Source organism: Crocodylus porosus, unplaced genomic scaffold (genome assembly GCF_001723895.1).
Source record: "Crocodylus porosus isolate Cpor-Errol unplaced genomic scaffold, CroPor_comp1, whole genome shotgun sequence".
Classification (NCBI taxonomy): domain Eukaryota; kingdom Metazoa; phylum Chordata; order Crocodylia; family Crocodylidae; genus Crocodylus; species Crocodylus porosus.
The window spans coordinates 40,829,331-40,842,865 of record NW_017728931.1 but is presented as its reverse complement, the minus strand read 5'-3'; the positions used below and the strand labels follow the sequence as shown (position 1 = coordinate 40,842,865).

Sequence of the window (13,535 nt, the reverse complement as noted above, 5' to 3'; positions counted from 1 at the left end):
TGGTGGGGAAGCTGCGAGGGGCTTGATCCATGTTGTAGCAGTGTAACCCCAACCCCTTCCCTGCCATCCACCCTGAGTTGCATGTACCAAGGAAAATGCCTTTGCTTACTGTGCTCTGGCACACGTGCCAGGGTTTGACAACCCTTGATATAGATCAAGACAGTTCCTGCTCTAATAAGTTCATATTTTACATGGATAAAGTAGAAAAAAGGTAGAAAAGGAAAGAGAGGCTTAGAAAAGTGAAATTACTTATCCAAAGTCATAAAGCATGTTGTGACAGTGAAATAGAATCTAAATTTCTTGACTCGCATTTCAGTGCTCTGTTAGGGATGATATTGGATGTAATGTTATCCAAAAGTTTTCTGACTTTTGTAAGCTGTTTAGTTTATAGTTATGCAGCTAAATATGGACATGTGGACCTATCACCATAAAATACTACCCTTTTCTTGCACTTTCCTTTCAGGATTTTGACCTACTGTCTTACTGTAAATCAACCCCACACTACTGATAGATGCTTACATTCTTTAAATGCAAATTAATATTGATCTAGTTATTGTGAATGCATTTGTATTGGAGAAATAAAAAAAACCCTGTCTGCTACATTTCTCTTTTAAAAAAGCTGTACCTGAAAAATCTTCATGGTGAGAGAAAAAACCCCGTGTTTCATCACATTAAAACTGTCAAGGGTATTTAAAATAAATGATTTTAACCAAAATGGCTATTTCTAAGCATCCTGCTGTCAAAAGCCATCTGGTTGGAAATCATCATCATTTGTGACTTTGCAATGTGGGAACCGAATGTCAGAGACTGTCGATGCATTTTCCATCATGCTCTAATTTGGGCTGAGCAAGATTTCTATTTATTCGCTTTGCTTAAATATGGTATGGTAATTTTATGATTCTTGCTATTAAGCCAACCTTACAGTAGGATGGAAACGGTAATCAATCTGAAACCACATCTTCTGGGGCTGAGATTTTGTCAGTAACAAGGGTCAAGCTTTATCAGTACATACGGATTTTCAAGGGGAGCCCACATGCTTCCCAAAGTGTTTTGGATGATTCAGATGTGTCCTCTCTGAATCACCCAGTTAACCATGAATATACCAGCTTGGTTTTTAGGGGCAATGAAGGTCCTGATTCCTTTTGCCCATTTGTTGCTTTTGCGGCTTATGTCAAAAGCATTTTTGGGCAAGCTTGTTTAATTATTTCTACCTATCTAGGCCTTTCTGTCCCTCAGAGTCTCATCTCCCTACACTTACATCAGCTAAGAGTTTAGTGATCTTGTTTTTGATTATTTTATTTTAAATATTGTTTGTAAATTTCATACTCATGAAAGAGAGGAATTGATTGTATGATCTAAACTACTGTGGGAAGATATTCGTTGTGGAGTCTTCTGTACTGCTCAGTCAAAACAGTCCTGATCTTGGTTTTCTTATTAACAGGAAGCCAGTCATGACACACTGTTGCGTGATAGTTTTCTGCAGTGGAACAATCTGACAGGTGCATAAACTGCTCCACAGACCAATTTAACGTTTCTTCTTAGGAAAACGCAGTGAATGGAGAACATCTGTGGCTGGAAACCAATGTTTCTGGGGACCTGTGTTACCTGGGGGAGGACAGCTGCCAAGTCAAATTCGCGGTGAGTGATACAGTATCAGATTTCTATATGGCAGACCCCCCTACGCACGTCTCTTTTTCCACCTTCCTCCATCCCTCCCAAAATAAGGCTCAGATCTGAGTTGTGGGCTGAACCAAAATAAAATAGAAAATCAGCTGTTTATACAGCCCTAATTTATCCCTTCTCCCTGTTTTTTTTCTTTTTTGGTCAAATAAATTCACTAATAGTATACAAAACTTAGGCCAGACCTGTGATTATTTACTGGGTCTTTATTCAAACAAACTCCCACTAATTTCAATAGAAGTGGCCTTCACAAAAAGTCAGTAAAAGCTCTTTAAAGTTTTAGCTGTCAGAGATAGCATAGGCCTTTATAAATCTGCTGCATGTTGTAAGTCAGTTGTGTGACCCCACTTTTACAATGGGGTATCTCCATAGGCAGATCCAAGATTTTGAAAGGGCAGTGCAGAAGCAGTAACCAGCAGTGCAGGGTAGGCTGCACCCCAATTCACAGCTTCTTCTCCCTCTGCACTAGGGCATGGAGACCCCACCATAGGAGCAGCAGCCTGCATCTTTATTTAAGTCCCTGAAGCTGGAAAGAATCCCCCCTGCTGTTGGTAACCCTTCCCTTTCCAGCCTGCTTAGTAACACCTCCTCCCCTGCCCTCCCATTCCCCCCTCTTCCTCTCTACTTATCCCTCTGGGCGCAGGAAGGGGAGGACCACTCAGAGGCACCTGTCCCAGCCTTGCCTGTCCTGCTTCAGCCAGGGATCCAGGGACAGTGGTGGTGGCAAGTTGATTCTCTTGGCTGCTTCCAAACTGTCAGGGAACACCTGGGGGGACCATCAGGGAGAGGGAACCCACCTGCTGCCCCTGCTGCTGCTGTCCCTAGTAGAGCCCGGCTGTCCATGTAGCTGTTCCCTGCAGCCCTGGCTCTTTAGGTGGGGCTTCCTACACAGCTGCTCTCTGAAGCCCTGGCTGGAGCAGAGCAGGAGTGTCTCTGGGATTCCCCTGCTCTCTGGTCAGTCTGGGACAGAGACAGCAGCAGGCAGATCTCTCCTTCCTGCAACCAGAGGCCTAAGTAGAGAGGAGAGAGGGAAAGTGCTACTGAACAGAGATGGAAAGGGAGGGGGTGCTGAGATAGTGGGATTCCTTGCTGTTCCTAGGACTTAAAGTCCCTGGTTGCTGCTCCCGTGATCCAGACTACACAGGGAATCCAGGCTTCTGGGTCTATGGGAAATTGTAGCTGCCAAACTACATTGTGGAAAGTGGGATGTGACTGCACCCCATCTGGATCCATCCCTGGGTATCTCCACTGAAATCAAAGGGATTGACCTGACATACAGCTGGACTCAAAGGAGTGATATTGATCCACTGACTTCAGTTTCTTTTATGAAATCTTTGTGGATGTTATATCTGGATGCAGCCAACAGGCCCAGAGATGTGGATTTGTATTTAAAATACTTCTCAGTTCTTAATTGCCTGGCCTTTTCTCGACCTGGCTGAGATTCTTTTCTGTTTTAAGGTTTAGTGTATTAGCTCCCTCTGGAAGAGAAGGGGAGGAGTATCTGCTAGTATAACATAGGGTAATGTGTGCAAGTTTCAGGTATAGGCAAAAAGAATTGTAAATGGAGTTTAGAATCTGTTACTTCTAATCATGTTTTGCATAAATCAAGGGTGTCAAACCAGGGTGCAGTGTGCGGCTTGTGTGCTGGGTCCTGCACTCAGGGCTGGTCTGGTGTGTGCCTCAGGTGGCATGTAGGTCAACTTGAGACCCATAGGCAGCACCAAGTGCTAGATGATGGTGCTCTGCAAGCTGGTTCTAGCCTATGGGCCACCTTTTTGACTCTCTTGGATTAAATTGATCAATTAAACACAGACTGCTTTTCTTTCTGTGGTGGAACTAGTCTCCTTATACATATTAAATGTTCTTCAATCAGGTATTTTTAATGGAAAAGTGGCAAGAAATAATTAAGTTATACTTGCATTCTTGGAAAAGCAGTATAGAAATTTTCATAGAAATAGCTAGATATGAAGTCACCCTTTTTGAAATAGGGAGCTGATACTTTGTATAAGTTGGAAGAGATGGGAAAGACTGGAAGAATGATGTAGCCAATAGTCCTTCAATACTATTGATTGGAATTGGTATTCCAACCTCCTCCAGTCATGAAGTCAAAATCCTGGCTTGTGAGATTAAAAAACAACAGCAAAAGCAAGTGTGTGGAGATTTATTTTTGGGGGAGTTTGTTTTAGTTTGTCTTTTGGGTATATTTGCTTTATATGCCCAAACTTTTTATAGCAAACAGGAAGGCTGGAAATTTATTTTTTTATTAAAAAAGTGAAAGCTGAAGTGCTTATACAATATTATGAATCTGTCAACAAGGGATTTAAGAACAACACCAGAAATAGAAAGATTTTTCAATAGAACTGTGGGAGTTGACCAAAGTGTTAAGTTTATCAGCATTGTGCTAGCATATAGCAGTGGTCTCCTTACCATCTGGACCTGGGGAAAAGTATAGAGGAAACTTTAATTAGAGACCTGAACAACTTTAATTAAAATTAATGTGAAAATCTGAGCCAATTCAGCCTTAACTTACTGTATGTTTGCAATAATTTTACATATTGAGTCAGTCTGTAAGCAAAGCTTTTGTTAAAATGACGCGTGTGCAACTTGTTAGATAAAATATGGGTGAGAAGAAGAAAAAAACATGTTGTGGTAAAAGGGCACATTCTGTTGACTTTTATTGCACTATGATATATAGGATACATGACAAATTATTCTGAAAGGCTTTATACAAGAAAACCAGGCTATAGAATTTAATAGAAAATTTTGCCCCCCACTATAAAGTCCTGTTTGGTTGATTTAAAAACATTTGGTAAAAAGGTTATTTTCTTGAAAATTTCATAAGATTTTTTTCCATACCCCAGGGCATTGGTCAAGCTTATCAAATTCAGCATTGTGTGTGATGAGAAGGTGGGAAGTTCTCTTCCTTGTTTGACTTGAATCATTTGTTTTTTTCTGTCTGCTTCCCTCTTCCTTCACTATGGTTGCACTTTACAGGGTGTCCCTGTTGAGAAAGGCCTATGATCAAAATGTCACCAATAATTTGATTTACTGCCTAGAAATAGCCTTAGTTCTCTTTTTCTAGTCCACAGGCCAGAGCAATGTGTCCCCCTCTGTATTACTACCATTTCCTGTTTACCATTCAACATCAAGTCATTTTTCAATATACAGACCAATCAGATTATCAGGAAATACCAGAAAACCCATTGTATATGAAAGAGGAAAGAGTAATTTGCCCAGCCTGTGATTAATATTGTACCTCCTGTGAATAACACCTACCTGTACACACTCATGCTTTTCTTTCCTGTTGCAGAAATCGGCTCTCCGAAGGAAGTGTGCTGCCTGTAAGATTGTGGTCCACAATGCATGCATGGAACAGTTAGAAAAGGTAAGAAAGTGCCACCTACTGGTATATTGAGCACAGACTCCAAAATTAATCCATTACCAAGCTTTTGCCTGAAAACCCTTTGAACCCAAATTCCTGGTGTTTTGAATATATTAGTATGATTTCCTCAGACAATAGATGGAATTGATTGGAAGTTTTAAAATGCTTTTCTTCAGACTGCTCCAACTTTTATTTGAGCCTAATTTGCACAACATGAACATTTCCACCCAGGGAAACCTATAACATCTTTCTAGTCTCCTGTGCAACATGAAGTTTCATTTCTACCTGGGAGAAATATTACAATCTGTGCATTCTCCATGGCCTGAGGAAGGGTGCATGAGCCCGAAGGCTTGCAAATAAAGATGTTTTTTGCAACTATTTAGTTGGTTTAATAAAAGATATCACCTCTACCACGAGTTCTGAATACTTTCTTCAGAAGCCTTTAAAAAAACCCCAAAACCCCAACACTGCAAAGTGTTAGAGGAAATGCAGCTTGCAAGTCATTTGATAGATCATATGACAGGCATGGGCACCAAAGAGAAACACTAAGGGGTAGTTATACATTACAATTAGCATGTGTTAACTTTAAGGAATGTTAGTTGGCATTAGAGTTAGTATGTGCTGTGAGCAGTTGCACATTAAGGCTAGGGATAGACGTTACACATAAACAGGTTTAAGTGATCAGAAACTGGTTCAAATCTGTAATACAACAGAAGTTCCATGCGCTTAAACTACTTTCAAAATGGCTGAAACTGGTTTAAGATAAACCTGGTTGGATGTAGTGTCAGACTGAACTGATTTAGGCCAAACTGGTTTATGGAACTTCTGTTCCAAATCCCTTACCGGTTCAAGTTAACTCACAGTCCCCCAGCATCCCATGATGCTTTGCAGCCCTGGGTTGTGCTGTCTGCTCCAGTGGAGCAGGGTTGGCCCTACCCCTCTGCTCCCAAGCTGGAGTACTATCACTGCTCTGGCTGGCTGGGAAGCAGGTTGGGGCAGGGGCGGAGAGAACCTGGCTCTGGACCCCAGGAGGGATCTGCCTGGTGGGGGGGAAGCAGCCCCTTGCAGGTTTTTCCCTGCTCCCTGATCAAGCAGAGGGTGGGGGTGTAGCCAGGCACTGGCCCTGGTCAGCTCACTGAGGCAGAGGTGGGGAGGGAGGTTTAAACCTCCCACCCCACCCACACTGGACCCCAGTCAGGGTCTGTCTGGTGGGGGTGAAGCAACCCTTGACAGGCTTTTCTCTGTTCATGTAGAGAGTGGGGGGCATGGCCAGACCCTGGGCCAGGCTGGCATGCTGAGGGGGAAGGGAGATAAGGGGGTTTAAACCTATTTCTCTGCCCACATGGGATCCCAGAAAGACCCTGCTGGGGTCTCATGTGGGCAGGGGAGGGGGTTTAAACATCTTTCTCCCACCTGAGGTCTGGCCATGCATGCCTCTCTCTGCTCAAGCATAGAGTAGGGAAAAGCCTGTCAGGGGCTACTCTGCCTCTGCCAGGCAGACCCCAGTTGGGGAACTGTGCGGGCAAGGGAGGGGTTTAAACCCACCTCCCCCCTCTGAGTGCTGGCCCGGACAGGGGCCTGCCCACATCCCCCACCTCTGCTTGAGCAGGGAGTAAGGGAAAAGCCTGCAAGGGGCTGCTCCCCCCGACCCTCCATACTCAGCTGGCTGGCCAGGGCCTGGCCATGCCCCCTCCCCCCACCTCACCTCGTATAGGGATGGCAGAAAACCCTCAGAGGGCTTCTGTCCCAGCTTCCCTCCCTTCCCATCTGCAGTGGTTGAAAGGCTGGAGGTGAGCTCTAGCACTCCCCAGCTTCTGGCCTGAGCCACCACAAGCATGTGGCTGCATTTTTGGAATCAAAAGTGAATGTCTGTTCACTTGCTTCTTGGTTCAGTCTACACAGTTGAGATTAACCTGTGAAGATTGAATCATTTCAGCCTCAGGCTTTTGGATTATCTGTACTTAGCATAAGGGTTAATACCCACTGTAATGTGCACTGATCTGACCTGCCCTTAGAGGTCTGGCAAACAGAAGCAGGGGGGAGAACTGCCAAGTTGACTCTGCCTGCATGGGTCACCTGATCTCTGGGGCAGCGTAGTCACAGGAATGAGCTTGCAGCTCCGATTGGGACCCCATCAGCCCCCAGTAGTTTGCACTGCGCCTACATCAGGCCTGCCAGCCCCCTGCCTCCCCAGACTGGATCCCTGTTGCCCCCTGCTGGCCTGGATCAGGTCTGCATTACCTATCTTCTACGTTGGTTCAGGCCTGCCACTGGTCTAGATTGGGCCCACCACCCCCTGCTGGCCAGGATCTCATCAACTGTTCTCTGCCTCCCCAGGTCAGACCCTGCCTACCCTCTCCCACAGCTCCCCATTGACATTTGGCTGCCAGCACTGTCCTGGTGGAATAGGTGAGGAAGGGGAACCCACTTGCCTGCCCACTGCTGTTCTTGCTCTCTGTGTTGGGCTCCACCTGGAGATCAGCAGTGGCATTGGTGGGTGGGTGGGTAGGTAGGGGTCTTTTCCTTTGCCTGCTGCCCCAGGATACTGCCAGCAGCCACAGCTGAGTGGGGAGCTAGGGAACAAAGGGGGTGAAGGTGAGTTGCAAGGTTCAGGGGAGGACAGAGGGCCCTGAGGGCAGGGTGGGGAATGGGAGCAGGGGGGTGGAATTCTTAATTTTAGGTCCCCCCTAGCTGCCCTTGCTGTCACATGGGGGGAAGAAAGTGTTCATTTGGGAATAGCTGGGAGTGGTTACTCCTGGGATGTTGAAGGATTACTTCCAACTTGTATTGGGCCTGTGGAGCTGTGTAACATGTCTGCAAACAAACTGCATTAGATGAGCTAGTTCTCTGCCCTTGCTGGAAGAGGACTATATCTAAGATACTCAGAGGGCACCTAACTCATATTTTCCTGCCCTAATGTGTGGGCACTCCTGTTTTAAGAGCCTGTAACGCATCTTAAAGGTAATATGTAATAAAACCATAAGTGACTTAATTAAGGTCACGTAGCATGTCAGTGGCAGAGAATTTAACTTGAGTTTCCCAGGTTCTAGGCTTGTACCTATATCATGGTTATCCTGTCTGCTTCCCTTCCCAGTGGGAGACAGAACATGCCCTGTTACCTACCCCACCACGTATTTGCCACTCACAGAAGCCCACAAGTAAAACAACAGAACTCAACTGATAACAAGTAACTAGTAAAAAGAGCACAAGAACTACTGCTACAAATAGCCTGTCCTTTCTTTTTCAAAACTTTAGGAATGTAGTCCTTTGAGGTACAAGTGGCAATATAAAGATCTCTTGCCCTGGTAAATAGTTTAAACTTGTTGGCGTTCAGCCTGCTTACAGTTCCCCAGAGATCTGTCTACAACCCCCAATATATCCCATAAAAATATTGATCCTATAATGAAGTCCTTTATCAATGCATCTTCATCTGCTGAATATATATTTATTTGACTATAAGATAACTTACAATCTTAGGACTATATGTTAATTTAGGAATAATTTTGTGCAGTGGAATGCACGTGGGAAAATCATGGACTGACTATAATGAATGGGAAAAGAATGGGTCGGTGGACTATGATCCCCATTACACTGGCTGTCTGCCCAGAAGTAGTTAGTTCATTAAAGGAAGGCAGAGGCAGTCATTTAGGAAGAACTTTTCATTTACCCTCCACAATTTGGATTTGTTTTGCCAAATGTCCCAGTAATCATCACTTACAAATTGTTTGAGGCTCCTTTCTTCTACCCACCCTTCTCTCTGCCTCTGCCCCAGTGAAATTAGCTTTACCACATTCAGGTTGCTATAGCCAAAGTTAAAGCAAGAAAAATGATGACTGAGTAATTTTACCAACAGCAACAATGACTCCCCAGTTTTCCACCTACTGGTGCTGTCCAAACAAGTGGCAACTGCACTTAGAAGCTGACCGCATCAAATTTTGGATTGTTAATGCTGGGTGATAGCGTGTGACATTCACATCTCAGCAGAGGGCTATCACAAGGTCCACATATCTCTTAATCTTGACTTCAGTCCTGTTTCCTGGCACATGAGTGGTGCATTGACTTTGTGTTTGACCCTGTTCCTAGGGTGTATTGTAGCTGAAATAAATAGGGCTTGGGTGGCTTTTGCAGCCTACCAAGATTCCATAGTGAAACAAAGAATAAAAGCTGCAGCTGAACTGCATTAAAGGAAAGCCAATAGGACTGTGGGTTTAATTTATTTTTACATAAGAGTTATTTCCAGTAACTCTGTTTCCTGATCTGTTGTTTCTAATGCTGTTATTTACAACACTAAAAAGGAAAGGCACAGCTAGTTTATTTGTGATGGAGATGGACTGTGATGCCTTTATTTTTAGATGCAGCCTCGCTGCCTTCATAATGAGGGACAGCTGAACAGTATATTTCAGTATTCTACACTAAAGGCCAATAAAAGTAGAAAATACTTTTATTCTTTTACTCCTGCATTACCCTTTCCCTTTTGTTCTGTCTCCTCATTCTCCTATCCCTTTACCGTTTCTGCACCCCATATCCTCCTATTTTTCTCACAACCTTTCGTTTCTTCTCTTTCCGTGGCACCCCTGCCTCTAGTTGCTTCCCTCCTTGCCTATCTCTGTCTTTCTTCTTAGTTTTCTAATAACATTTTAAGTTTTCTGAAGGCTCTTATTGGCCAGCTTCTACCCTTACCTGTTCTCAGAGACAAGGAGCAGAACTCATCCCATTATAGGTTCTGCTCTGCTGGCTAGGAGATGAAGGCAGGCAGGAAAAGTAGAGTGGTCTAATTCAGGGGTGGAAAACACTACTTACCTGCTCATTCAGGATGAGATACAGCACTTCTCATAGAAATGAGAATACCTTCTGAGGAATCCAAGATTTCATTTAAGGAGGAGGAAAGACTAGATTTTCAAAAGGCATGGAGGACCTTTCAAAAGGCATCGATGCCCAGCTCCCACTGATTTTAAAAACACCAGCTTAAGACCCCTCTGATGGCCAAGGTATCCCTCTTAGTGCAGCCTATGAGTAGATACAGGTAGTTAGCCAAAACATCTTGTCTCTCTAAACTAGCTAGTCTCTATGGTGCTGCTCTGCCCTACTTTCTCCCTAATACAAAGCAAGTAGGACTGCCAATTAATTGCAGTTAATGGGTGCGATTGACGCAAAAACAAATTAATGTATTAATTTTTTTAATGAGCGTTAATCACACACATTTTGACCAGGGGTGGGCAAAATAGGGTCAGTGGTGGCTGGGCAGAAGCTGTTGCTCAGTGCGGGGAAAAAGCTGTCGCTGCTGCTGGGTTCTTCTTGCTGCAGCCGCCTGGAGCTTGTCTCATGCTGCCTTGAGGCTTCTCTTTGGCACTGTCACTGCCCAGCAGGGCTGTGGTGGCAGTGCAGAGGCACCACAGGGCAGCCCAGGTGTGGGCTCTGGGAGGCTGCAGCAAGAAGGGCTTGGCAGAGGTGAGGGGCATGGGCCACTTTTCCCCTGCACTGAGGAGCATGGGGTGGGTGAGCTCCACATGGGTAGGTGAGTCTGGAGCCGGCATGGGGTGAGCTAGGGTTAGGGCTGTGTGCGCGGGTTCCGAGCGGCTCGTCTGCTCTGGCTGGTGCGAGTCTGGAGCGGGTGTGGGGTGGGCTGAGGTTGGGGCTGGGGCTGGGGCTGGGGCTGTGTGCTGTTGGTGGTGGTGGGGAGGAGCCACAGGGCACAGAAGCTCTGGGTTGTTGGGTGGATGGGAGTGCTATTTTTTAACTGTGCAGTTATATTGGCGATTAATTGCGACTTTTTTTAAATCTCACAATTAATTGAGATTAATTTTTTTAATCATTTGTCAGCGCTAAAAGCAAGGTTAAACTGATGCAACACTGTCTTCTTTAGGGAAGGGAAGACAGGTTAAGAGGAGTTACTGAACAGAGAGCCACAACATAGGGAAGAGGAGACTTTAGTAATGTGGGGAGGCAGACTACAGGCTGTGTTGGCAGAGGCAAAGTAATTTTGCTGGGCTCAAAGATGTTTTTTTCTTTGGTTTTAATAGGAATTTTAGAAGCCTGAACCTAATTACTTGTAATGAAATCATTCTCTTTCCTTTTATCATTGTGTTTGTTGTCAACATTTACAGCTGGTTCTGAGTCCTACTTGTGCCTCCACACAATTAAAAGGATTCTCTGTGACCATTTGTTTTTCATTTAAATGGCAGATAAATTTCCACTGCAAACCAACTTTCCGTGAGGGGGGCTCCAGATCTCCAAGAGAAGTAAGTAGATTGTGACAAATGATTGCTTTCCTAATGATTTGTGCACCTAATGCATCTATGTCTGGAGATGAAATGGTGCTTTTAGATTCAATGGAGCCTTTGGAAGAGGGCAAGTCCCCTTTGGGACACATTCTGTTCTTCACAATGAATTTAAAATGAATCCTAGGCAAACATCTGCATTAGTTATATCAACAGGATCCATTTCTCCTTTTGTTCCTCTTTCCTCATGCATTCATCCATATTTTTTTTTTAAATTCCCATTCCTTTACTTTTCTTTTTAAATATTCTTTTATCCTTCCTTATGTCTTACCTTTAAACGAATCCTTCTGTTTTCTATTTTCTCTATTTCCCTCCATTACTTCTTTCCTTTAACATATTCTTTTGGGTCTCATTTTTCAAATGCATTCTCAGTATTTAAGACTTTCACTACTCTTCAGAGTTGAAAACTATAAGCCAGCAAGAAATGAAAGTGAAAATGCCAGGTGTGATGTTAATATGGCACATTATGTATACTGTATGCTCTTACATAAATATTAATGACATAAGAAGTAAAGAATGCATTTTACAAGGAAAATAAGCCAATGCAGTAAAGCAAATAGAGTTGTTGACATTCTAATATTATAAAAGCTTTAGTCTGTCTGTCTGCCCACAATGCTTTGTTCGCACTCTGAGTGGCTGACTGAAACAGCCAGAGTGCTCTACAAGCCTTCGACAGGAGATGGTGCGATGGAGTGCCGTTGTGACAGTGAAGGGGCAGCAAGGACTGTTTGGAGCATGGGGGTGGTGAGACCAGCACTGCTGGCCTTGCCACTCTGCCCTGCTCCTTTCAAGTGATACCAAGGACGAGAAGTGGGGGTGGGGCTGGATGCGGGGGGACGTGGAGCTGCTGGGCCTGGAGAAGAGCTGGCAGGGATGGGGAAGCACGGAGGAGCATGGAAGGGGAAGGAGGGGCACAGTGGTAGTGCCCCGACAACAGCCCCAAAGTGGGGGGGGATTGGGCTCAGCCCCAAAGTGGTGGGGGCAAGGGTGTGGGGAGCGGGCCCATTCTCTACTGACCAGACAAGACGTGGAGGTGGGGCCGAATGTAGGACTCCATCCGTGCCCACGATGATGGCGGGGAATGCGCCACTGCCACCACTAGCCCCCCCACAAAAGTTGGCGGGGGGTGGGGCATGATGACAGCGCCCTGCTGCCACTGGGCCCTGCCAACAGGTGGGAGGGAAGGACGGGAGTGGGGAGGGGAGGCAGGTGAACGTGGGCTGGGTGGACCTGGAGCATGGGGGTGGGGGGAGTGGCGGTGTACCTAGATCGCAGGAGTGGTGGGGAGCGGCACTAGACCTGGAGCACAGTGGTGGGGGGGAACGGGCCTGGGCTGGAAACGGTGGGGGAGAGGGAGAACTGGCCCTGCATGTATAAAAGACTCCCTCCCTGCCTGTTTTGATGTAGGTCAAAACCCTGGGCAATCAGGCCCGGGATAAGTCCAGTGTCTGTTTTTACCATTAGAGAAGCTGGATGCTTTCAGCTCAGCAGGGCTGTATGGGAGTCACTCTGGGGTACTGTGGAAATTGGCTGAAGTAATTTCAGAGCCACTGGCTATTCCCTTTAAAAATTCTTGGAGGTCAGTGATGTCCTGGATGATTAGAAAAGGGCAAATATAGTACCATCTTTAAGAAAGGGAGGAAGGCATATCTGGGGAATTATCAATTAATCTGCCAGATCTCAGTTTCTGGAAAAATCATAAAGCAGGTCCTTAGGGAATCTGTTGTGAAGCACGTAGAGGAGAAGAAGGTGTTCAGGAGAGCCAGCATGGATTTATCAAGAGCATGCTTGACCAATCTGATTTCTTTCTATGTTAAGGTGACAGGTTCTGTGGATGGGAGAGAACAGTGGATGTCATATACCTTCACTTTATCAAGACTTTTGACACTGTCTTCCATGACATTCTCATTAAAAAGATAAAGAAATACAGCCTAGACAAAAGTACTGTGAGGTGGATTCATAATTGGTAGGATAATTGTGCTCAACAAGTCATCAATGGCTCACTGTCTGGCTAGAAGAAGGTAGTTTCAGGTAGCATTTTTCAGGGGCCTCATATTCTTTAATGTCTTCATTAATGATTTGGATTATGTGGACTGACTGGCTAAGCAGCAGCTCTGTAGAAAATGAACATGGAGGTTACAGTGGACAATAAGTTGATTTCATAGATTTCATAGACATTAGGGCTGGAAGGGACC

At 45.1% G+C, this 13,535-nt stretch overlaps 1 protein-coding gene across 1 annotated transcript in view; it reads left to right on the top strand.

Annotated features, from left to right (window-relative positions):
- DGKI (diacylglycerol kinase iota) overlaps positions 1-13,535 on the top strand; it is a 199,998-nt gene that overhangs the window by 9,931 nt on the left and 176,532 nt on the right. The window contains exons 2-4 of the mRNA XM_019544663.1: positions 1,543-1,638; positions 4,991-5,065; positions 11,245-11,301. Of these exons, the coding sequence (XP_019400208.1) occupies positions 5,048-5,065; positions 11,245-11,301 (75 nt within the window). The 5' untranslated portion in view covers positions 1,543-1,638; positions 4,991-5,047. The remainder of the gene's footprint in view (positions 1-1,542; positions 1,639-4,990; positions 5,066-11,244; positions 11,302-13,535) is intronic.